This window comes from Trichogramma pretiosum, unplaced genomic scaffold (assembly GCF_000599845.2).
Source record: "Trichogramma pretiosum strain Unisexual culture from Peru unplaced genomic scaffold, Tpre_2.0 scaffold3, whole genome shotgun sequence".
Taxonomy (NCBI): Eukaryota; Metazoa; Arthropoda; class Insecta; order Hymenoptera; family Trichogrammatidae; genus Trichogramma; species Trichogramma pretiosum.
In genome coordinates, this window is record NW_019641698.1 from 3179747 (window position 1) to 3206127 (window position 26381).

The window sequence follows — 26381 nt, forward strand, 5'->3', positions numbered from 1 at the left end:
GGAACTGTTAGATACAAATAAGAGGACCTTTATGGCCAAAATTTTACTATATAGGAACTAAAGCATTCAGTGCAATCATTTCTGAATTTTGCGAATCAAATTTAAGTGGCATTTGCAAGGGGTTGTTATTTTTTCGCAAAAGCGTCTTCGGTTTATTTGATGGTACCTAAATCCATTTAAAAATCATGCTCTCTACTTTCAGTTACGACTTACTCAAATAGATATCAGGTTGCAAAGGTACATTATGACGTCATTCGCCTCTGGTGGATCAAATTAATTAATTCATTATTACACCTGTTTAAAATAAATAGCTAGATCTCTACGTGAACATAGACCTGGAGTCGCCCTGGTATTACATATGGATAAGTGGATTTTCACGAAAAATTCTAGTTTTCGGAAATCTACCTGAAAGTTTGGTAAAATTTTTTTGAACATCTACATAGAAATCGACCCAAAAGCTAGTAAAAATTTAGTTTTATGAGTCGATTTCTACTCGAATTTTTAGATTGAATTTTACGTGAACTTTCATTTCGATTTTCACGTATAAGTCATCTTGAAAATTCACGGGGAATTCAAGTCAATCCACGTGATAATCCAGCTATTTATAACACGGTGATATCTAAGAAACGAGATGCTCTTATGAAGTTCGTTATTTCAAACAAATTAGGAAAGCACTTACATGATTCTTAAGATAAATTAAGTGTGAACAAATATCAAATACTTCTCATGCTGAATAACGTATATATAATCCCAATTATTTGACACTTTTCTAGACTTTTCAAAATTCCCTTAGAAAATTTATTTTAAGCTACATCTATACCTTCATTGTGTAAATATTCAATATAAACCTCACAATATTATTAGTCATATATTAAATGTTAATTATTTATTTTTATAAAACTTTTGCATGGGACAGGTATTTATTTTTGGTGCAAAATGTCATCGGCATGACTTTAATATTACGAGTAACTCTGTAATGAGATAACTAGAAGAATAAAATCATTCGAAATTAACACCACGCTTGAGAGAAGATATCCTTTCTGCATCAATAGAAAAAAGTTTGAAATTTGAAAATATGCGCATTTGGAAAAATATCTCATTCATTATATTCAACTTACAGTAACTTATTTCAATTTGTTCTCCATTTAATTAACACTAATGTTCCCATGAAAAACCACTTCCTTGAAGCACTCTATTAAGATTTTTCAAATTTCTGACAGCTTGAACTAAATCAAATAATAAGCAAACTGTTTTAATTATGAAACTGTTCAAGTAGATACAGAAATACATAATAGAACAAAAACTAAAGCTTATCAAGTTTGTTAATCTATTTCCAATTATGATCATTTAGAATAAAATTAATGAAACAAGAATGGGATAATCATATCGTAGTATAATAAAATGAATAAATAAATGAAGAAATAAAAACCACAACATGTATAATTTATAACACTTTATTCAATTTTCTTTGAAGAATCTTTGAATAATAGTTTGTTTCTTATAATTATGATTTATAACAAAATTAGTTAACCATAAGTACAGAAATGAACTTTCTGATTAATTCAGAACAGCTGAGCTCATTCTTCTTACTTCTTACTTGCTGACTGGATTGGAAGATTTGGAGTCGCGCATGGAAGCACTGCGTCTTCTCTTTTGCTCTTCTTGGCGCTTGGCTTTTGCTTCCTTGTGCCTCTGAGCCAAGAGTTTGGCATATTCAGCTGCTTGCTCTTTACGAGCCAAGCAACGTCTCTTCTTCAAAGCAACCCTATGTCTTTTTCTCTGCAAGGTAACTGGTGTAATGAGTCGCTGGATTTTTGGTGCCTTCAACTTTTCTTTTTTGCCTTCCTTCTGGACAGGACGCTTTACAACAAAGCGTCTCACATCATCTTGCTTGGTGAGGTTGAACAGCTTACGGATTTTGGAGGCCCTTTTTGGTCCCAAGCGACGAGGGATGTTGTTGTCAGTAAGTCCTGGCAGTTCTTTCTCTCCCTTCTTTACAATGACCAAAGCCAACACGCTCAAATTGGAGTCAACGATACAACCTCTGACAGATTTTCTTTTCCTCTCACCGTCACGACGAGGTCTATAGCAAGAATGTCCTTTGGATAACAACAGACGAACTCGGCCATTGGTCAGGATACCTTGCTTCATGGGAAATCCTTGCTTATCATTTCCACCGGCTATGCGTACGACATAACCCTTCCACTCGTCTCCAAGGGAATCAGCAGGCACTTCCATGCCCATGCGCTTCTCGTAGAAAACGCGAAGTTTATGTTCATCGTCAACTTCTATTAACTTTTGACACCCTGTGGCAGGGTAAGAGACGTTCAATTTCATGATTGTGAACTTGTTTATACACTAATCAACTTTGGAATAACACACCGCCGTTAACACGCGATGAAAGAAGGTTACGTTCAACTTTTAATCTCGCAAGTCGCAACTCGCAAGTAGTCTCCGGACTACATGTGCGCCTCGTCGCGGTAAAAATACACATTCAAAATGAAAATATTTTCAAAGAAGTGCAAATTAAAATTTGTTGGAAAGCTGAACCAGTTGTTTTTCATACGAAAACGGAAAAGTAAAGATTAAAACAATGTGAATTGATGTTTACGTATATTTTTTTCAAAATTAGAAACTTTTCTTGTTATTTTCTTATACTTGACTTTTAGAAAATTATGATATGAGGTTTCATTTTAAATCTTGAAAGGTTGAATATGATAAAAAAATAAAAATCAATTATACTTTTTAATGTTTACCTTTTCAAAACTTTTTATCTGGTAATCAGTCATCTTCATTTTTCAACTTTCAAATGACCAACCATCACTAACTTCGTTTTTACAAAAATTTTATATTTCTGTCAAACTACATAGTCCGGGCGCTGGTGACATTTGAGTGAACTTGCGAGATCCCCTCGGCGAGTTGACGGATTTCTATGTTTTTTGGGTCGCTGAAACCGAATTTGAAGGTCGCCAGGCCGAATTCCTGGTAAATTTTTTGTTATAAACAAATTAATTGTTTAAACAGCCATATCTTGAAAAATATTGAAGATAGATCAAAACAATTTGTTTTTATTTCATTCGTCTTTAAAAAACAAAGAAATTCCATTAAATTAATTGAAAATCCGTCCACTAGAAAAAAAGTTATGCAATAATTAGTGTAAAATACGTCTTTTTTCACCTTTCAACCTCTGTAACTTTGCTCGTATTAGTGCGATCGAGCTCCTGGACGTCTCATTTTAAAGGTAATAACCTACAGAATGATGTAACATAATTTTTATGTAGGTAAAATTGTTTATAATGCAATCTGTAGACGCCCACTTTTCCGTCCGTCCAATCCGTCCACTTTTTTCTAGTGGACGGATTTTCAATTAATTTAATGGAATTTCTTTGTTTTCTAAAGACGAATGAAATAAAAACAAATTGTTTTGATCTATCTTCAATATTTTTCAAGATATGGCTGTTTAAACAATTAATTTGTTTATAACAAAAAATTTACCAGGAATTCGGCCTGGCGACCTTCAAATTCGGTTTCAGCGACCCAAAAAACATAGAAATCCGTCAACTCGCCGAGGGGATCTCGCAAGTTCACTCAAATGTCACCAGCGCCCGGACTAACAGTTGCAGCTTGAAACAACTATTTACACACGAATAAATAATAAGATTATTTAAAAAATGGGTTCTTTAATTTGTCGATAGCGAATTGTTATTTTAATTATTTTAAGCTCTGTGATTCAATAGTTAGATTGACAATAATGTTCAAATAAAACAATAACATCGATAAAAGTTCGGTGATTAATGACACTTTATTGGTTGATTGCATTAACATGAACCAATTATTATTGATTTGTACATAATGGTCACAACAAATTTTCATATATTGTTACATCAAATAGACGAAGTACTATTAAAATTCATAAAATTTGATGCTAAAAATGAAAAAAGTGTAAATATAATATATTTTCGTAATGCTATCTCCTCTATTATCAAAATTATAAAAATTATTTTCCTGAAAAAGCTGTATACACTAAGAAAAAGAGAGGCAGGAAAGAATAAAACTACAGTATAAAGTGAAAATTCATCTAAAAACATTGATATAAAAAGTTTGATAGAATCTAATTGGTGAATTTGACAATTCATATACTTGTAAATGGATATTTCAAGTATACAATACATTGTTTACTGCAAGAAACACCACTACAAACTGCATTTTTTCTTACAAAAAAATGTCTTAAAACTTTTTTTTAGATAAAAATGTGTAAAAATACGCTTTAAACACACTTATTTTAGGTTCATATTACAATTTGCACTGAAAATCACGATGAGCTCGTGAGTATCAAAACCCCATACATATATATTGTATATGTATCAGTTTAACATTCTACATATACATAACTAATAAACTATTTTCGATTTTACGATAGAAAATTTTTAGTACAATCTTTGTACTATCTGATTCTATACTACTTATACATTGAAACAGACTGACAACGTCATAACAGTCTTTCAGAAATTTTAGAAATTAAGAGACCGCGGACGTAGAGGCGTGTAACCGTGTAGGTTGAGGAAATTCCGTGCTGCCTGGGTCATATCTAGCTGGTCTTGAGTTCGTCCACAAGCTACAGCAACCCATTGCACTTCAAAGTTCATCTAAAATGATTTAAAAAATTATTAAAATTTATTTGATAAATATATAGTGAACATTATAATGAGAAATTTCTATTAAAAAATACAAAAATCGGATAAAAATAATCATCAATGCTCACCTTCGGAATTTTTGATGGCGCTGCACTTGTACTATTTGGACTATCGAAAGTATCAAATGAAATGGCTCTCTTCGCATTAGGCCTCCGTTGCATAGGTGCAGAGTCGTGAGGAGTCTGGAAAGAGGAATTGACACACTAGCTACAGCCGGCAGTTCATAGTTCGGAAAAATGCAGTAAAGAAAATGTGTTCGTACAGAAAATAGAGATTTTTCTTAGAAATTGGTTCTCAATCTTATTCTCTCCTTAAAATTTATTAATAAGAAAATGACTAAGCTACTCAAACGCGATCATTAATAATCGCTTTATTATTTTATGTTGATCGAGTCATTTCCTCAACATGGTTCCCATATTATTAGAAAATCTTAGTATACTTTAATTACTTTCTAACAATCACGATAGAATAACAATAATTATAAGTCTGGGAGAAATAAGACAAAGTAATGAAAATTATTTTTCCTTATTTTTCACCTTCCTTATTTTATTAATTCTCTATCGTTTTATTTTGAATAATTTTGATAAAAAATCGGAGTGACTAGGCCTCTATATATTTTATATATTTGATTACAACGTGTATTCGCATAAATTACACTTGCATCCTTAAGGCATCATTTTATGTTATTATCTTTGGGACTGAGCATTCAATTGATTTTTGAATTTATTTTAATAAACAACGTATCATATTTAAATTTGAAGGGCCAGATATAAGGAATTGCTTGTTACAAAAAAGCAAGGAAAAAGGATTCTGTGGTCGGGAATTGCTTTGGTACGCTAGACCAGGCCTATTTACAAGAAACCGATGTGTTTCAGTATAAGGCATGCTTTTTACATGAATCATGATGACTAAAAATTTATTACAAACTCAAAATTAATTAAAAAAAAGACAACATTAATAAAGATAACGTTAATAAATAGATATTTATATATATTTATAAAAATTCATTCAACATAAAAGTAAAACATTTTTGTTTAAAAATTACGACTCAAAAAGAAGCAAGATTTAAAATAATTTTTATGACAAAAAAATTCCACTTAGAAAAATTAATTCATGACGATTCAATTAATTGATTCCTAAAAAATGTTTTTACTCTTGACATTACTGCAAGCAATTTTATTAAATTTAGTAAAATACGATGAAATAAATGCATCGAGTTTTGATTACGTAATTGTTAGTGCTAGAAGCTTAAAGCTAACTTGTACTTTGAAAATTTAATATGGTTATATGCTGTAATGTTAATAACTATTAAAAATTTCATAGGTATAGGGTAAAATAACCAAAATTTTTACAAATAATAAATCCAAGGTAAGTCATATCTTATTTGCTTATATCTCGTCTGCAACTTAAAAAGTTGTGCTTTAAAATGTTAAGCAAGATATATTCATATTATATACAATATGTACAAATACAATATATATTAATATATATTAGGGTGGAATTCATTTTTACCAAATTACATGGAATCTCTCTCCTAAACTTTTTTAGTTTGCTTGAACCTAAAAATGAAAAACCTATAGCTACGACCCTTTTATAGAACCACTAGCATGCGTTAGATAAGAAAGTCGTTTTTGAAATTCAGAAACCAAAAAGTCTTCAAATCAGTATCAAAACTCGTAGAGATTCTTTAAATTTCGTTTAATGGCCGTATGAAAGGGTCATAGCAACGAAGTGTTTCTTATACAGGTTCAAGCAAACTAAAAGAAGCTTAGTAACAAGGTTCCATGCTTCTTGGTAAACAAGTGTTCCCCTCATATATATTTATTAATATGCGTATAAAATATATTTTCACATTCTTTCGAAGTACTTTTTTGAGATTTAAGTTTAAAAAAATGGTTTTAAGTCTTTTTGGGAACTTTCATCGTCACTGCATAAACAAATGAATCTATTAGGTCTGAAATAACAAATAAAAAATACTACACATGTAGCTAACACAAAAACGTGCAAATGTTGTATGTTGTGATAATGGAATTAAAAACAGAAATTAGTTAGAAACAAAAGAAAAGAAAGAAATAAAGTGTGAAAAAAGGCCGGCTAGCGTGTCTAAAGGCGAGAATTGCGGGTATATGTCCAGGACATGGCAGGTTGTTCAGGATTTAACAAATCGCAAAGAGGTTCATCAATATGTACCTTTAGTGGACTTGGACCAGCCGTGAGAAAACTGTCATCCAATGCCAGACCAGATGGAGAAAACAGAACTGAAGAGTCTATGCTTTTGCTCTGAAATAGAAATTGAATTTATCATCCAACTTCAATGATGTAAAAAGTATCGATGATTCAATCTTAAATCAATCAACGATTTAAGAATCTTTTTATCACTCACTGGAGTTTCGACGGCAAAGCTCATTTCGGAGCTATCTTGCCAAGCTTGGCAAAGTGCTTTGCGAGCTTTTCTTCCCCCTGGTGCACTGTTTTCTTTTCCACGCCGACGACCTGTACCATAACCCGAATCTTGAAGCAGGCTGTCATTGCTCGTACCGGCAAGACTTTCACGATCTGCTTCTTGCTTGATGATTTCGGAAAGAGCTTCCAGCCTGTTAGGTGTATTGGTCTGATTGATTTTGGCAATTGGACTTCGACGCTCCAATTCAGCTAGAGCATTTTTGAATGGAGTAGGAGTTCTGGGGGTGACTCGGTCTGTGCTTTCTGCAATAGTGCCACGACGCAAGATCGATGGTTGAGGTGTCGTCAATGATGCTGGACTCTCTTGCTTGGTTTTAGGCGTGCTTGCTCTAGGCCAAGATGACATATCTGAAGACAGGCTGTTCAGAAATTGTGACGGGCTAAAAGGCAACTGCTTGATTGGAGTTGAAGGATTGCCTAGGAAACCACCAGGCGCGGATTCGATGTCTGGATACGATGTCATTAAATAATCTTGATTCTCAAGATTTTTGTGAGCTCGCTTGCGCAAAATCGATGGAGTACTACTTTTTTCTCGCTCCATGGTCGATGTATCCGCATCTTCAAAGTCAGGCATAGGTACGAGGTTAATTTCGTTTGACCTCGAATTAGGAGCTACTTCTAAACCATCGTAGTATCTGTAAAAAAGTAAACCATTAACTCAAGTAATCATGTCGGAAAAAAATAGAACGAAAGTAACCGTACAGCTTTGAAAACGGCGATATAGTCAACTGATGTTGAGTTGATATCGGAGAGCGATTTATTTGTAAACCTTCCTGGTATGCTTGTTGGTGGATTATTTGACGATCGGAATACGTTAGTTCAAGCTGACTTTGAGATGTTTGTTGTTGGCTTTGTTGCTGTGGGTCCACAAAACCCCATTGCGGTGACCATTCACCCATTGTTTCATGTTCAGTAGGTGCACTCGAATTCGTCTCATTTTGTGTTTCAACCTCCATTTTCATCAATCTATCTGCCACTCCTGTCAAGTTCGTGCTGGTGCTGGCAGGCGCTGTGCTAGTTCGTTTTTTACCTCGACCTACGGGAGAAAATCGTCCAATTCAGTGTAAGCGAGAAAAATGATTTTAATATCAAGTAAAAATAAATATATTACCTCGAGAACTCTTTTTGCCATCGTCGGCTTCGTATTTTCTTCGCATCGTACTGTTCCAGTGATTTTTGATGGCATTATCCGTTCGCCCGGGTAAAAGTTTTGCTATTTTAGCCCACTGGTTACCAACGCGCTTGTGAGCAACGAAGATTATATGGTCTTCTTCCTCCGTCCAAGCAGTCTTTTTGATAATAGGATTCAAGTGATTGTGCCAGCGCTCTCGGCATTGTTTGCCAATCCGGCCTTTCAAGTGACGCGCTATGAGTGTCCATTTTTTCGCTCCGTAGCGTTGCACCAGGTCCACAACTTTTTGATCCTCCTATAAACATTATTATGTTAGAAGTGCAAACCTATAAAGTGATAATTGTATTCTTTGATTCAGTCAAAATTAAAAAAATATATTTAATATATTATTTGGTTCGTTCGATTGAAACATGTACAACTGAGAACATACACGCAGCACAGTCATAGACAACCGTTCCCTTAATCGTCCCCACACCAGATAGGCACAATTCAAAAAAGCATTTTTAATTTATTCGGTCGATGCGGCACAGTAAAAAATGATACGAAACATGTGATGTACAGTTGGGTCAAAAGGTGCAAATGAGATGATGTATATACTACATAGCGATGTAGAACGTACCAGGAGACAAGATGATTCCAAGTGTAAGTTTTATGTATTCATATTCGAAAGAGGTAACCTAATTCTAAGAAATCAAAACCGGTTTTATTCTTGGTGTTTGTTTTGCCTTAAAGGGTACCACACATTTTTTAACTTGATGCACCTCGCGCGCTGCACTGTGAATCTTTAAAAAAATATTCTTTCTTTAGATACAACGCTGCTAAAACTTGACAGAACGATTTTATTGGGAAAGCAAATTTTCTTTTTCAAAGATCAACGATTCACGAATGAAATGATTTTTAAATGCCATTGTTTTGCTTATTGATCAATGAAATTAATGTCAATTATTATAATTTTAAGAAACAATAATCGTAATTTTCAAATACAAGTAACACCGATCGTAATAAGGTGAAACCTTCAATAAAAATTGAAGCGACTTCCGCCATACTTGGTGGTCAAATAAGTCCTTCTTATGTTTCGTTCATATCCTATTTTGGTTAGTTCGAAGGTTTCATGGTCAGTACATCATGAGAAAAATAATTTACCGCGTGGATTCTACAGTAAAATAAAACTTATAATTCAATACTCGGTTTTGTATACGGGTAAGTGCATCAGTCAGCAATAAAAAAAAAACGCGGGGAAAATATTCTCAGGAACGCACCAGAAACGTGACATACTAATTTTGGGTAACACTTGCGGAAGAAGCAAAGTAGCATCGAGTACCTCGTGCCAGGTGGACAACGTATATAGAGGCCTGTTTTAAGTATAAAAAAAAACTGCGTGACACGAGTGGGGATGAGAAACGCTTATACAGTGCCGTCATACTGTAGGAATGTAAAACTATAGTGGGTATTCAATGTTTAGATACGTATGATATATTTGTTGCAGCGCAGTGGTTCTGTACATGCGTTGGGATTTCGCGAACTTTTTGAAAAGATTTTTATACGCACCGGTGTATTTTACTAGGGGGTTTGAACGAAAAAACAAAAAAATTTGCAGAGTTGCTCGAAGGGTCAAGCCCCTCGGATCGATGTGTGCGCACGTGCACTCGAGGCGGAGAAAGAGAGATGTCCTCGTGTAAGAGTAAGCTTCTGACATGTGTCTCGAGTACTTTTACGCGGTGCAAGCTCATTGCGTATACCAAAACTGCGATATGCATCGGGTAAGTGATTCGCGCTTAACAATCGCGTTAAATTCGTTTGTTTAATCGATAAAGTTCAATTTATGATAGTATAGCTTCTACACGTGTCGCTGTAATTTTCAGACTTTAAGGTTTGCTACACTGCTCTGTGTACGAGATCTTAATTTCGTAGATTATTTCAAAAAAGTCATTCATCACAGGCGACGACGATAAGTTGAATCGGAAATCCCACGAAACGGAAGCCATCAAAGCGCGAATAAGTTGAGCGAAAATGTCGATAGTTGCGTGCATCGCTCGACGATAGGGAATATTTCAAATTTCGTAGTAAATTAAAACATTCTTCACTTATTCCTGCGCTCGGCGTAGAGAAGTACGAACTATAATTTATATAGCGAGCGCAACATCCTGTACGGTCTCTACCCTAGGTCTCCCCCTTGAAATGGTATGGTTCAACTACCACCTGCTCTCTTTACTTCCACGAGTAGCAACCCCACACGTGTGACGGTCAGGAAAGCAAATCTGACGCAATCATTTTTTCTTTTTTTTCATGTCTTTGGTGGTTTTTTTTTTTTTTTTACTGTAATTATGTAGAGATGGAATAAAATTGCGAGTTTGACTAGTTTCAAAATGAAAACTATTTCGTGGGATCGATCGTGCGCGGATCAAAGTAGATATTTTTTCAGACTGTCCTCGAGATCAGACGCCGTTCATTCGAATTCACTTTGTAATCAGTTCACAAAAAACGGTCGGGACGATGACTGAATCCGAGAGGGGTTCGAATTGCTAGGGATGATTGTCCGTGTAGAAAGTACGTACAAAGCACGAACAAGTTGTGACGTGTTCGCAAATGTTTCTTTCGATATCATAGGGTGCGTCTGTTTGGTTTTATACAAATTTAAAGATTTAAACAAAAATATTTTTCAAATCGAGAATCGAATAATTGAAAAAAGTTATGAATCGCACGTGCGATCAGGACTTACCTCTTTGGTCCAAGGACCTTTGACGAGAGCAGGGTTGACAACCTTGGCCCATCTCTGCTGACACTGAACGTCGCTTCGATTTCTGAAGTGTTCCGCGATCATTTCCCATCTCGGTTGCATATTCGCATCCAGGGCGTCGGTCACTAGCTCCTTGAGCAAAGCATCCTGCTCGACAAAAAAACCGCAAAAAATGCGAACGAGAGTTAAAAAAAGAAAGAATCGCTCGATCGTAGGCCTTGCGAATATGGCGAGGGGGCGCCCCCCGCCTCTTATCTTATCTCGCATACGAAATCAGGAAATCGTCATCGAGCTTCACCGAATTCTAATGCTAAACACTCGGGACGTAGAGTATATATGTATTATTATATATAAATGAGAATGCGCATCGTCATCCCTTGCAGAGTCTAGGCATATATATACTTCCGCGCAGATACTCTAAGCATAATATAGGAAAGAACGTGTGATCGCTGCGAGCGTGCATTTCCCATGGGAAACCATACATGTGTATATGTTATGTATGCTTATGCGCGCTGCGTAGTCTGTATCCATGTGCGTGTGTGCGCGTCTGCCTGCTCGTGTATTGGTCGGATAGCTACGCGTTAATACATATGCGCGCACATACACACACACACACAGACGTACTTTCACTCGTGTGTATGTATACTTGCACGGCCAACCTTATACGCATATGCCGCAAAACTTACCCTCTTTCACCCGCTCGGTTGCCGCACGACCCTTTATATGCCTGATCTACGGCGTGCCTTTATATATATATGTGTACTGTATTTGTGACGCGCGTGTGCGTGTCTGTGTGCGTATGTGCAAAATATACATACACAGCACTACGACATGACTAACTCAAACACTCCCCTGATGCCTGCTGGCTTCGTTCGTGCGTACATAAAATCATTACATCGAAATATTAAGCAAGCGTGAAATAAAAGTAAAAGTAGAGACGCTGTACTATTGATTTGAATTAGAAAAATTAATGGCAAACACGTGCTTTACCAAATTTCACTTTTCTTTTACGTTTTCGATTTTTGCTCGCGCAACGTGTAGCTCTTTCGAGCACGCTCCAAGTGTGATTCTTTACAGGGCCATCTTTTTTTCTTTTTTTTTTTTGGTATCCACATTTCTGACGTACGTAATCTTTGTCCGACTTTGCGATAAACTACATGAGCGATTAGAGGCTTCATAGCGCATGGAAGAGGAACGAGTACAACTCGCGAACGAGTAGTCGAAACGCACCTCGTCTTTGTTCCATCGACCTTTGTAGATGTGTTTTCCATTGGCTGTGGATTTGCTTTTTTTGGTCGCTTGAGCCACCACTAATGGTACGTCCGCCGAGACGTCCGATATCTCGATCGTTTGTGCGTGCGTCGGTAGCATCACCTCCATTTCCACCAAGTCGGGTAGCGGCTGCACCGCTGGCAGCTGCGACGATTGCTGCTGCTGCTGTTGTTGGTGCTGCTGTAAGACGACAGCATGTTTGGTCTCTGCGTCGGACTCAATCTCGCTGTTCGACTCTACGCGCGATAAGTGGACCCTGCAATAAACGAGAAGAGAAAAAAAAATTATGTTCAATTCTCGAATGGATAACGCTTTACCAAGCGTAATTTCGAAAAAAATTAATAGCGCGTATAATATAATCAATGTTAAAAAAGTAAGCGATAGTTAAAACTTTAATTCATACGATTAATCGTATCAAAATCGGTCGATACTATGCAAGCAAACTGTAAGTTTATAAATTGCAATAATCCTGTAAATGTATTCCATATATCTGTAAATACAAAGTCTCGACAAGCATGTATTATATACCCTTAAGTTGAGAGATAATTGTCATCAAAATGTAAAATACAAGAAACATAAGCAAAGTTTGATTAGTTATACCAAAGGCGATTTGTATAGGTACATGTATTGAAAAGATATGTAAACAAAAGCTGATGTATTGTTATTACCAGATAAACTTCAATTTCTTCAATAATCTAATAATTATTTAAATGATTTACAAGTAAAAAATAAATCTTTTTTTGTGATTCAATGAAATATGTAACATCTGAATTACTGGAGAAATAAAAATTAGAAGAAAAAAATCAACATTCCTTAATAGGCTAATTTTGAAATAGCACATTACATAATCAATCCGAGATTGTAGTATTCAAGAGATTCTTTGTATAAATAGCGGCTCTTTAAAACCACGAGTAAACGATTGATTTCCGTCAATCCACTATTGCAACGAAGAGTGCGGAAAAACGCGGCGAAAGTATAACATAAAGTAATACAACTGGCGGTAAAAAGTAGGTTATAATTCTCACACACTTTTTGTAAAGTGCTTCTAAATGTTTGATGACATATTTACATACGATTAATTTGGTACAACACCTTGCACTTGCTCAATGCTGACATTTTTTGTTTTGAACATTGAGCATTCTGATATTTCGTGCAATGCAGTTTTTTTTTAAGGGATAAACGGGGGATAAACAGGGATAAACAGGGATACACTTCGGGTTTTTCCTTGCGCGCCCAAGCTCCGATCTGCAAGCGTTATTGAATTTTAAGAAAACATGTACACAAAACCAATCATACGAAAGTTGCGAAAGCGTTTGTACAGTGAAAAAAGAAATTACGATTTGAATGACAAAAATTTCTCAAATATTGAGTGAAGCAATAAATGTTTCCATGACTAAACTAATGTTGTGTTAAATAACAAATAATTCATCAACATTACTGTGTACAAATAATTTTCAAAGCAAAGAAAACCGAATTGCTAAATCTCAAATATTCATGGTGTCATTATAATCGGTCGATAATGGTGTTTCAAGGACGCCTATAAAAAAAACTTGTTGGCAACGATGTTTGTTGACGCCATGAATTGCACATCGGTTGTCGGGTTGTAATGCATCATTCAACTTGTTAAAAGCGCGCGATGTTTAGTATTTTTGTGTCCATTAATAAATCGATAAATTAATTTTACTAATTTTGCAAACAAAAAAAAGAACCGAAAAATGTAATAAATTCAATAATAATTACATATTTTCATGTTATTCGGACGAATCCTCGAAGCGTCGTCGAAGTGATCCGTGAAGTCGACCCTCGAGGCTCGTAGAGGCGTTTTAATTGTTAAATAGACGCCTGAGCTGCTGCGGCATCAGCATCGGCGGCAGCAGAACAGAAGTATAGCAGCGTCAAAGCGTTCTCTCGGCGCGCAAAAACAAAGGCGCAAGAAGATAATGCGGTGCGAGCGAGAGAGATAGACGCCGGTACGGGTATATCAGCTCGATGGGGTTCTGTTCCTATAACCCAGTGGACGGCTCTCGGTGCCCAAGGTCTCTCGACGTCGTTGTATATTACGTAGCAACAACTAAAATGCGTCGGCGCTCCAGTTTATGTGTGCGAATATGCGCGTGTGTGTGTTCGCAAGATGGCCAATGGTCAAGATGCAATTCACCTAACACTTGGTAACACTTGGTATGCACTAACACACGGACACGTAGAACGAGCACACACTTAAACGTATGTGTATATAAATGACATAAATGCACTGTGCGCGACGAAACGCGATCGAGAGAAAAGAGATGAAGTTAGAGAGATAGAGAGAGACGGAAGTTTCAGTCGCGGAAAGCAGAGAGGCAGATGCTTGCCATAGCGTCGTCGTCCTCGAGTCCCGTGAGTGATACCGGTCGGACTCGTGTATGGTTACATACAGACGCGCACTGTTAGCAAAGCATACTTATGTGCTGCTGCTGCTGCTATATACTGCGCGAAGCTTTTTACACAAGCAGCGGGGCACTGCTACCATGGGTTGTACAGCGCTATAATATAGCGAACGCAGACCCTCTGCTGCTGCTGCTGCTGCTGCTGCGAAAGCGCGCGCACTAACACACCAGCACTGTATACTGCTCGAGAGCCGAGAGAGACTATGGCGAAGTGAAGCCTAGTGCAGACAGAGACAGTAGATGCCGCGCGGAGACTGACTCTTGTTGTCCTGCTCTCTCACACGAGCGGCGGCGCATGCCTCTGTCTGTGTATGTGTTTAATACGAACGTGTATTGTATGTATACATATAGGATGCAGACCGCCGGTGAATGTTACGTATTATAATGCTGCTGCCAAGTTCGAAACTGCACGTATACACTACTGCACACCAACGCGCCAACACAACACACACTGACACTCGTTGTATTTATATATAGAGACGTTGGACCTGCGCTGCCGGTGTTCCGATACCGCCTACTGCACACAACTCGCGAACCGCGATGCACTGCGGCGTCGTCGCGCCGTTACGTTGTCGTGCTTGACTCACCGAGTCAGTGCGAAAATTCAAAGGGCGGAAAATCTGCGTTCGAAGCGTTCGAAAGTTGGCATCGTTGATTTTTAAATGTTATACCGACGTAACGTTCCCTTATACATGTACGGGTGCATCTCGTATATGTACGTGGATGAAGGAAGCTGCAGCTCGAGTTACGGATTGGCTATAGCGATGACTCGGAGTTGCGAAGAACACTGAGGAGAAGGGAGATTGCCGGCGCACGAGAGACAACCTTTTTGCACTGATTAACTGCGCTGCTTTTTCTCTCTTGGAAGCGCGATTTCCTCGTGTAGACGCAGTAATTTTTACAAAATATATATTTGAAGAGTCGAAATAAGAACTCCCCTGGCTGTGTGTCTATACACGGTGTTGCAAGAATTTTATAATGTATTATGTAAAGCAGCACACCAACACCACACAGAAACAAACGCGCGCATACGATACCGTTCGGCACATGTACGTATATACACTTTGAGTCTTTTCGAGACGGCACGCGAGGGCCTTTACACCCGGCAGGCAGACAGCCGAACACTGCTAGATGAGCCGGCGCAAAAGCACAAGACCACTGCGAGTATAATCCGCGATGGTAGTGGCAGGCAGCAGGCAGAGATCCCGCTCAAAGTTCGTCTATAGGAGTGTGTGTGAGTCCTCGTCTTACAGTGGCCGCACACACACAGGATATACCTTATACAGTATGTATATACATACACGCCTAAAGGTGCCCTGCGCGTCGGTGAGCGCTCGTAATAATAGCTTCTTTGTGTGAGTATGCCTTATAATACACGAGAGCAAAGCCCGCTTGTGCCGAGTGCCGACTGTAAGTCGTCGCGGGTAAAATTTCGCATACACATGCCGGTGATGCACATGCGCCCTCGGTATATATTATACGATACGCACACACACACATACTTCGTCGTCGTCGTTGAAGTTGTATTGGTTCGCGCCGTAGTTTGCGGCGGGCGCACGCAGCTCGACGCAGCCGGTGCAGTCCTTTGCCTCGCACGCTTCGGCGCTCCTTCGACTCTTGTGTGTGTGTATATACGAGCACACTTAAAAATGCATATGCCCACATATACATACGTGCGATCGGGTGGTTGGAAATTTTTTTTTCTTCCTTCTCTCGTTCTCTTTTTTTTTGCGTACACCGCTGTCTGATATTCCAATCTCGCGATATATGTAGGCGCGCAAGAGCGTTCGCCTTGTTTTCGCGCGCTATTCTTCTTTTCTCGCGTTAATGAAGAAAGCACGCTTGCGCATCTGTACTGTAATGATACATTGACAATGAGCGCGATTTCCCCCTGGATTCGAGCCAAGTTGGACACGCGTGTTTTAACATTCACTTTCCAAGTCGCTGTAAGGCCATTTAAAATTGTATATGGAATCTCGAGCCGGCTCGTTTTAATGTACAATAAAAGAGGAAGATTCCTCTACCTCCTGCCTGCAAAGCTTTCTCTGTTGGAGGCGAATGACGCGGGCTCGAGCACGAATTACGACGATGCATTTCGGAGCGCGGCCGTGAGCCACCATCCCAGATCCGATTCATATTTTTCTCGCTGTGCGCGGGCTCCTCATACAGATCCTCTCTCGCGCGATACCTCTCGTCACCCGACAACTCATTGCACAAGCTTATATAGGAGTACTATATAACAGCAGATATATATATACAGCAGCTTGTGCCTCGGGGGCTAGAACGTTAAAGAAACAACAGCAGCAGCGGAGCGAGCAGCCGTGTGCGGCATATGCGCTCAATGAAATGTTACGCTATACACACGCGTGTTGTGTCTATCGATGTGTGCTTAGAGTCAGAGAAAAATACACACACACACACACACAATACATAAATGTAGGCCTCGTGCGCGCGGAGTGGCAAAGCGAGACGCGGAAAGGAACTTTTGGCTCTTTAAGTCGAGTCTCGCGAGCGCCGGAGCTTGACTCATGTACATATTTCTCTTATATACAGTGATATATTATATAGGTATACCGAGAAGTCGTATATAGAGTATCCAAATAGGCGATATTCCTCGAGCCTCGAGATCGCGGCTCTCTCGGCTCGCGAGTAACCCGAACGAATAACACGATCGCGTCTCGGCACGCTATGCTGGCTTATATAGATGAATCTTGCAGTTTCCATCTCATAAGCATAATAAGTAGGCAATCCAAACGCACGCATACAAGTACGTAAATATAAGTAGGAAGAGACCGCCCGAGACACGTGTGTGCGCTGCTATGCTGTGCTTATAACACAGGCCAATTGCCGCGCGCCGGCTTATACAGCTTGATGTTGGCATTAAGATCTTTTAATACATATGCTCCGAAATGCTCCGAATACGTGTGTGTGCGTGTGTGTAAACAAGCTCTCTTGCACAGTCGCAGACACGCACACACACGCACGCACACACTAGCATACATATTTTATTTGCTGGCAATCAGCAATGGCAAGGGCAAACACGCACATGCAGACACATGCGCAGAATTATGCGCTTTCCTTGCTATACGTACACGCCAGTAGGTATTTATATACGACGACGGCTGTGTGCAGGGCCATGGCGCACACCCATGGAATGACGAACGCCAGAACCCATGGGCTATACGCGCGCGCGCATATGCACATACAGCAGCATACGAACACATTATATTCGCAAGAGATAGAGAGAGAGAGAGAGAGAGAGAGAGAGAGAGAGAGAGAGACGCAGCTGCCTTGTACTATATATGTACGTGCAGTCCTGCATGTGCTATATATATACACCAAACATATACACTACCTTAGGTACTACCGCGAACATGCGACTCTCGAGCCGGGGGAAAGTTCTGCAATATGTGCGCGCCTCGATTCTTATGTATATAATATGGGTACAGTATCGTCGCCCGCTTGTGTGTGCAATTCTTCGCATCCTGCCCCAACACGCAAAGAAAGAGAGAGAGAGAAAATATAACGGGGAGGATGGTCGCTATCGATAAGGCGCGCGAGCGGAATATATAAGCGCGTACTTCGCTATATCCCTTATATGCATTATTTCCTACTACTACCACCGCCTGCAATGCCACGACTCGACCATCCTTACGATTGTTATTATTATTTTTTTGTTTTATTACGATGAACTCGACGCCTTGACTCTTTACTTCCCTCCAAGAATGACCGAGCACAAAGAAATGAAAAAAGAAACAAAAGGTTGAGACTTGGGTACGGTATATACTTATGAGCGTAGAGTGGAATTTCGGAGATACATGCGAATGCAGCGATACACTGTCGAGCGCAATTCGAAAAGGGCCAAGCGCGGGGATTTGCACGTAGCGTGCAACAATGCAACGTAAGAAAGTTGAGTTTGTACCTGACTTCCCTGTAGCGATTTATGTTTTGCTTAAGTCTATCGAGTGCGATCATTTTTGCTAAATTATTTTAGCTGATTTCAGTACAATTTTACGAGTAGTTGTCAGTACAAAATAAGTTTTGTATTTACCATTATAATAATTTATCAAAATTATTAATCACATGAGCTATAAATCTGAAATGTAAAAAAGAGTAATTGTTATCGCCAGCAAAAATCGCGAGTCCAAACCATCAATTCGAAATCATCTTTGTCAAACAAATGAATGAAAGAAAGACCCTGTCACCCCGATTGCGGAAGTTTCGTTGTTGTTGGTGTTTTGTTTATTTCACGACTATGCACTCGGCCAAGCAGTCGTGTGCGTGCGTATTTTGCGCGAATTTTCGGGCACTCGTCGTCGTCGGTGCGCGCGCGCGCGCGCGGGAGCGCAGCACACCTTTCATTATTTGTGGTGGAGGTACATATAGTCACCCACTACTCCTGGGCGCTTCGCAATTGGCCCGTCGTTTCCCGGCAAAAATTCTCTCAAACTTGCCGCCGACGCCGCGCGGCTTCCTCTCGCAAGTCACAATATCTCGATGCGATGCCGCCCCGCTACCATGTAATTACGTCATTCGCATATAAACATGTTTTTGCCCTCTTTTTTTGTATTTTGTGCAAACAAACGCATCATACCAACTTACCTTTGAAACGTCTGCAATACCCCTCTCGATTTCCGATTTCGACCGGATGAATTACGTGCGATGATTCAATCAATCGACGCTTACGAATTTCGCAGATCAAAGACAGGGGGACAAGAAAAAAATAAACAAACGAACTTTCCTCACCGCTTGTTATTATGGTAGTAGCAGACTGCAGACAGGGGTACAGTGGTGACGGCTATCAAGTCCGGCAACTGTTCGAACGGCAATGTCCAGTCTTCGTTTTGGAAGCCGTGAAATGTCAGAGACTCCATTTCTCGCTCGCGTCCGCGATTGAATTTCGGTCCCACCCAGACACCGCCGATCTATCGAACCCGAAGTGCGCCCACGCGGCCCCGAGTTCGACTTCGATGGATGACCCTGACAAGCTCCGCACACCTTTTACGATTTTCGACTCGAATTCGACTTTCACAGATTTTTCTTCACAGATCGGATTCTAAGGCGTTTTTCTCTTCATCTTTTCTTAGTCAATTTCTCTCATTCTCACACGTTGTATACGTTTTCGGAACTCAATCTACTTGAAAGTGCGACGCAAGGTAGACGTCTGTCGTGCACTTGCTCCTGGCTCACGTTTTCTATTTACTTTATTTACCATTTAAATGGAAGTAAAAGCCGAAAAAATACACGTACTGAAGAATAAAGCACGATTCGACGTCGCGAAGTTTTAATTGCATATAACACACTGGCCGCACGTGAAAATGTATGAGCTCGAGTTTGGGATATTATTATTTATGAACGCTAACCCACACATATCTACACTTATGATAAATACACGATATTTACGTGTTCAATGTCCAAATCATACTTCCAGTCGGTATAAACACACGAGGCGTCCCGAGATCGAAGACAATCCCCTTTCTTGCGCGAAAGCTTTTCCTTCTGCTCTGCAGACGTAAGACAACAACAGCGACGTTATAAACAAAACCTCGTGCGTTGCTCTGCACCTGACTAAATCTTCGCTTTTCAGCTATTCTCTCGCTTGAGTCGAGGGCATGAGTGATCAATTTCTTTTCATCGGGTGTGCTTCGTCGCACGTGCATGTGCAAACGTCATTATCATTTAGACACATAGAACAAAAAGAAAATAAGCGCAGGTCAAAATCAATGCCGAATACCGCAATTTGATTTAGATCTAGAAATTACCCGTGTGCTTAAGAATTTTTAAAATTAAACTTAGAAAACGTACTGAAAGTAATTATCTAAAATCTTAAATCACTTCGGGTTATGAATGATAAAATATAAAAAATTAATTGCAGCTATTCTAAGTAAATCATAACTCGTGAGTTTGCTTTAATATGAATCTCTATAGCTTACTAACTTGAAGCATTGTATGAATAAGACGATCATTTATAGTACTCGCACAGACAAAGCGCAAAAATATTAGTTCTACAGCCGAAACGGAATCATCGTGTTTTTCTGAGAAATCGTGGAAAAAATAGTGGGTGTAATTTATAGAAAGTGAAAACGTCTGATCATTTACATACGCGATCTACATGATATGCTATAGAATACTTCCTTTTTCTCTAACTTGCTTGAATACAAGCGGTCAAGGATTAAATATCTGCGTGGTCAGTGAAAATTTTCCTCTCCAGATGTATTCAGATCGTCAAACCTCTGTATTATAGCTGTGCCTGTGCAATGAATTTTCGACGCATGTCTTATTTTATATAACACTCTATCAAATCCTAAAACTTAATAATTGAATAAAACGATACATAAAGAATTTCCCGGCAACTTATTCAATATTTCGTCGCACCAAGTTCTATTTTAATAAAAATTTTTGTCAAGTGCAATTGATTCCATTTTTTATAAAACGGTATTAGAAATAATTAATCTGCACAGTACTGTAACTCGACAATGAAGCTAAGGTAAAAATTTTAGATTCTGTTTTCTGAAACTTGTCAACTAACAAAGAGACCACTTCGGCTCTGGGTAATGAATCTTCCCCAAAAAATTTTTGGGGTCGCCTGGTCGAACAATGAAACTCCATATATTTACAAGGAGATCTTTCCACCTTTGGATCACAGATCCTTCCCAAAACTTTTTTGGAGTTTAACTAAGCACAGGGAGCTTCATTAATAGGTACCACAAAACTCCAAAAAAGTTTTGGGAAGGATATGTGATCCAAAGGTGGGAAGGTCTTCTTGTTGTATCCCATGAGCCTTGAGGCTCATTTTAAAAAGAATTTTCTATTTTATTCAAAAATCTTTGCGATTTTTTACCTCGGAATGGAAGCGCTTGAACGAAGAAATGCAATGAACAAAAAAGTATTAAATTTTTTCAAAGAATCCGCCAGAATTTTCCAAAACTTTCGAGACAATTTATTACTTAATTTGCGAGGCCCAAAATTACCCTTTTTTTTTAAGTTTTTAGGACTTCGTAAAAAGTGTGCTAGATGTTCCCAAAAATTCTGATAAAATTTAGGCAGATTCTTTGAAAAATTTATAATTTTTGGTTCTAGCAGTTTTTCGTTCAAGTACTTCTATTTCGAGATAAAGAATCACAACGATTTTTATATAAAATAGAAAATGCTTTTAAAAATGGGCCTCAAGGGGAGCTTCATTATCATTACCAGGTAACCACAAACAATTTTTGGGAAAGATTTGCCCCATATGGGGCTGTCTTTAAGTTCTGCAGAGCTGAAGTGGTCTCCTTGTATTATTTTTATAAGCTCGACAGTCCTACAGGACTTCACATGACGTAAAGTCGTGTAGGAAAATTTTCTAGTAGAAGTCTCAGAAAATGAAGTTCATTATTTTCCATTTTTATTCTGGAGTTAACTGGAATGAGTTGACTTTAAAAAATTTCCAAAAGTTTGAACCAAACTTACGGTTTTGAGATATTCTTCAGTTCAAATTCCTTTAGGTCTCGATCGTATACTTGAAATTTCATCTTTGTTGAAAAATCTTAGAAAATGTATTATATTTTTTGTATACAATTATTCAATTACTTCTCATTTCTAGTTGTCAAGATAAAACGCATAATAAGTAAACATTTATTTTTAGATAAATGATCTGTTTTAAAATAATTTATACAATTTTACGAATACTTCAGTTGATCAATTATTATTGAGAATCAAAAATGATATTTTGTACAAATTAAAGTATCGTTGTTTTACGAAGTTATATAATAACAAAAAATTGATTAAGTGCCTATTCATCTCTGAAAACGGTAGTTATTTGACATAAATATAAATTTTATAATCAAAGCATTAGATGTAATTCACAATAATTTGGTATTGGTTATTCGATTATATATAATAGGTTTTCTTAATACACATTGTAATTTGATTTATAGCAAACAAAATTAATCGTCTACTTCTTAAATACAACCAATTTTTGATTTGATTAAAGAGTTTATAAATTTAAATATATTTTAAAATATCTAATCTTACGTGTTTATGTATAGGTAATATGATAATTTTTTAAGAAAACCTAAAGATCAACTCAACAATGCAATAATATTTTCAACTATTTTTTTGATAAAATTACTACAATTTCTTGGAAAAAGAGCCATTGTAACTATTTCATACTCAATTATGCTATAACAATATTTAATCCATAAAAAATGTAAATATTCATCTCAAATTTTTTTCTAAAATAATAAAATAAAAATACATTCAAAAATGTTGAATACAATAAAACTGTCTACCTACAAAATTTTTATAGTGAATGTATATAGAATTTTTCAAAACTTTTTTAATAGTTTTGTTATTATAATTGATGAGTATAGTATGTATATAGATGTTGGGTAACTAGATGATTTAAATGATTGTCTATGAAAATTTTGCACATTATTTTTGAATGACTATAAACTTCATAAAAAACTTTGTCGAAAAATCCTGATAATAGATGCCACCTTTTTATAAACCTAAAATGATTTATATGTACTCACAAAACGCAATAAATCTTATTTTCGTAAAAAAAAATATTTTAGTATCATGCACAAGGAATGAAAGGTTACATTTTTCCAGCATCTTAATAATTTTTGCTACTGTGTTTGTGATCCTTGAGGTTGATGATCATCATTTCCTGAATGACTACCACTAGCAGCCACGTCCAAAGATTCTGGATCTGTTAAAATAATTTAGAATAAATTAAATGAATTTTTTACAGATTAATTTAGCTTACCAGGACAAGGTGATCCTTTGATTCTACATGTATTGTAACTACCACAGCTTAAACATTTCAGTCCAACAACATGGAATTTCACAGTGGATTCCTAGAATTTTTAAATGTAGATAATTCATAAATTTATAACACACCAATAAAAGAAAGTGTCTATCTAGAGAGCAAAATAATTCATAATATGATTAATTATATGCTAACAATTTATAAATATACCCAATAATGATTATTCTCAATACCAAGTAGACAATTTCTTAATTAAAGTAACAATCATATAAAAAATTATTATCATAAAATACTAAATAATCTAAAAATATTTTATTATAATCTAATTTGTCAAGTTTCTCATTGTATACAAAAACTTTTCATCAATTTCATCTAACAAATAAGCAAATCAAATTAAAATTATAATGAAGTATTCTCATGTAACCAAAATATACATTGTTTTTCTGAATTAATTTAATAAGATTACCTCATGACAATCTTTACACAAAATTTCAGCTTTGAAGTCTTTGTATTCTGGGGGCATGGGAGTCATAGTCACTTCATTATCCAAAAATCTCCACAAATCGCTCATGTCCAAAAGTGATACTTGGCATGTTGGACAAGCATAGTGTCCTGAATGTAACAAGTCTTCAAAACAAGTTCTATGAAGCAGATGACCACAATTGGGAATGTGACAAGGAATTCGACTTGTATGAATATCTTCCAAACATACTGGGCAATTAGCATGGGAAACATTTTCAACACACTGAAAATGCAAATGATAATTAACAACAGAGTTGAATTTAGAGAATATCTAATAAATCTTTTTTACTTTGTGTCCATTTTGAAGCTCAACTGGGAGACACATATTGCACTTAGCACAATGGAAAAATCTGTCTCTGCCTCCTAATCTACAGATCCCGCATCCATCACAATGATATTGATTTTTATCTTCGTCATCAAACAAATTACACTCTAGGCAAGTATACTTTCCAAATCTCACATGACACTTTTGGCAGGTTGCCTGCACAGGTTGACGAGTATCACATAATACACAAATAAGTTCAGTGACTTCTTTACGCTTTACTGTATGAGCCTCTTGTTCATCATGACAGAACCTGCATGGATAAACCTTATCGCAGCAAGGAGTCTAGAGTAAATTAAACAATAAAACATTACTTAATTAAAAAGAGTTGATGGAAAAATTATTAACAAAAGTAAATGATTATAGGTTAAGAGCAGAAGAGTTTTGATAAATGTTTAAATACCAACCACAAATTTTGATTTTCTTTTATAATGCTCACAGCCGTACTTGTCCTCGATAACTTGTGGTTTGTCAGCGGGTGTTTCAGAAGTTTTGAGGCTTGAGTTAGCCTTAGTCTGTTCTTGATCCTGGTCCATGCTGAAAAAGTATATTGTCTAACGATTAATTCCGTGGCAAAGCAAACGGCATGCAAGAGATATATTCGCCACAGCTATATAGTGAGTTTCGCACGGTCGAAACCAGCTCGTCGGGGCGCTAATATGAGTGTGACTAGAAAAGCACTGATCACTGAATAAGCAGCCAGAGGAGCACGACACTGTGATCCAGTGTGTGGCCAATGGGTCTATAAATGAAACTATGTATCGTTTGTATGTGTTCACTATATTCAGACACCTGACGTAGCAGCAGCACGCGCACACATATACGCGAAAATCTCACACTTACGTCAACGCCTTTCTCTGCTCTGCGCCTTTGCTCCTCGCGCTATTATTACTTAGTCCGTCTTCGCAGCAGCATCGAGAGGCGCAGGCAATGCGAAAACTGTGCGCGTCGACGACAACGACGACGACGACGATGAGTTCGTCCGCACCGAGTCTGCTGCTGCTACTGCTGCGAATTATACCGACGACTGCTGCTGCAGACTATTATCGAGTCTCTCTTCGATGCGCGCGGGATCGCCCGTTTTGACAGATTTATACACGGTGCGCTGCAGCAGCAGTCCGTATATACCACAACCTGCACTGCACCAATTAGTCGTCGCCTGTGTGTATAACTGCACTTGATACAGATTATATTGCGCGGGAGACTATACGCGCCGCGAGACAGAGTAGCACCTGCCAGTATATACAGTATACCTAGTGTATTATAATATAAAGTGTACACTATACACAACGAGCACTGAAACGCGCTCGCGTATCGCTGCGTTCGATTTTTATGATTGGCGACGAAGCCAAACCTATTAGCTATGCTGCATTTCTGCCGATGTGTGTCACATGAATTACGCGATTTTTTTTTCCTTGCGTGACGCGCGCCGGTACGACCTCTAACGGCTCTAACGATGATAAGGGAGGTATTTTGAGCTTTTGCTGCCTGTCAATAAATATTAGCCAGAAGATAAGCCATCCAATAGTTTAGTGTTTCATTCTTCGACTCTTCAAATTTTATACTTTTTTTAATAAATAGGACACACTCATCGGAATTCGTTATCATTTTTTTTAGTACTAATAAGAGTGTAATTAAAAAATTATCAGTGTTTTGATATTAATTTAAAACTAATGGTCAGGTAGAATAAATCGATAAATTTACTAAAACAATTTCTTTCTATTTAATTGAAAACTACAGCCAGCCTTATTCATTTCAGATCATACTTTACCTAAAATGTCATCATTTTGAATAGTTCCAAGTAATACTTACTTTTTTATTTTTAAGTATCATATGATCAGCTTTACAATATTAGTATTAAATTGAATTGATAACAATGCGTTTTCAGAAATAAATATCAATGCATTTGCAAACTACAAATACTTGTTTTACCAGTGTCCTACAACATTAGCGATACTTTTCTTTCGATAATTAATTCAAATTTTTCCGTGTATAATATTATGATAAAAATTATAATTCGATAATCTAATTATGAAAAAAAAACATAACATGTTTTGAATA

General features: G+C 37.5%; 3 protein-coding genes across 4 annotated transcripts; all 3 read right to left on the bottom strand.

Moving 5' to 3' along the window:
* Positions 1 to 1438: 1438 nt before the first annotated feature.
* LOC106650918 (40S ribosomal protein S6-like) lies at positions 1439 to 2435 on the bottom strand. The gene has a single exon (XM_014369188.2). The coding sequence runs from the start codon at positions 2335 to 2337 to the stop codon at positions 1594 to 1596; it is 744 nt and encodes a 247-aa protein (XP_014224674.1). The 5' UTR covers positions 2338 to 2435; the 3' UTR covers positions 1439 to 1593.
* A 1348-nt stretch (positions 2436 to 3783) lies between these two features.
* On the bottom strand, positions 3784 to 20134 carry LOC106650967 (transcriptional activator Myb). 2 transcript variants are annotated; one of them, XM_014369280.2, is made up of 9 exons: positions 19471 to 20134; positions 12257 to 12554; positions 11009 to 11173; positions 8269 to 8584; positions 7860 to 8193; positions 7078 to 7792; positions 6885 to 6974; positions 4763 to 4876; positions 3784 to 4646 (listed from the first exon to the last, which is right to left on the bottom strand). In XM_014369280.2, exons 1-9 carry the CDS (start codon positions 19596 to 19598, stop codon positions 4512 to 4514), a joined length of 2295 nt encoding a protein of 764 aa, XP_014224766.1. In that variant the 5' UTR covers positions 19599 to 20134; the 3' UTR covers positions 3784 to 4511. The 2 variants fall into 2 exon arrangements, with proteins under 2 accessions (XP_014224766.1, XP_014224767.1); XM_014369281.2 differs by lacking the exon at positions 19471 to 20134 and adding an exon at positions 14039 to 15854.
* A 2882-nt stretch (positions 20135 to 23016) lies between these two features.
* LOC106650872 (RING finger and CHY zinc finger domain-containing protein 1) lies at positions 23017 to 25834 on the bottom strand. The gene is made up of 5 exons (XM_023462371.1): positions 24728 to 25834; positions 24288 to 24605; positions 23943 to 24221; positions 23474 to 23564; positions 23017 to 23416 (listed from the first exon to the last, which is right to left on the bottom strand). The coding sequence occupies exons 1-5, from the start codon at positions 24854 to 24856 to the stop codon at positions 23334 to 23336; spliced, it is 900 nt and encodes a 299-aa protein (XP_023318139.1). The 5' UTR covers positions 24857 to 25834; the 3' UTR covers positions 23017 to 23333.
* Positions 25835 to 26381: the final 547 nt, after the last annotated feature.

Excerpts from the sequence above, each read along its gene's own strand:
- LOC106650967 (XM_014369280.2), bottom strand. The coding sequence starts at position 19,598 with ATGGAGTCTCTGACATTTCACGGCTTCCAAAACGAAGACTGGACATTG. Across the intron at positions 7,793-7,859 it reads ATATCGCCGTTTTCAAAGCT|ATACTACGATGGTTTAGAAG; the intron begins GTACGGTTACTT and ends ACTTTTTTACAG. Across the intron at positions 4,647-4,762 it reads CGCCATCAAAAATTCCGAAG|ATGAACTTTGAAGTGCAATG; the intron begins GTGAGCATTGAT and ends AAATCATTTTAG.
- LOC106650918 (XM_014369188.2), bottom strand. The coding sequence starts at position 2,337 with ATGAAATTGAACGTCTCTTACCCTGCCACAGGGTGTCAAAAGTTAATA.
- LOC106650872 (XM_023462371.1), bottom strand. The coding sequence starts at position 24,856 with ATGGACCAGGATCAAGAACAGACTAAGGCTAACTCAAGCCTCAAAACT. Across the intron at positions 24,222-24,287 it reads AGCTTCAAAATGGACACAAA|TGTGTTGAAAATGTTTCCCA; the intron begins GTAAAAAAGATT and ends TTGCATTTTCAG. Across the intron at positions 23,565-23,942 it reads TGTGTAAAGATTGTCATGAG|GAATCCACTGTGAAATTCCA; the intron begins GTAATCTTATTA and ends TAAAAATTCTAG.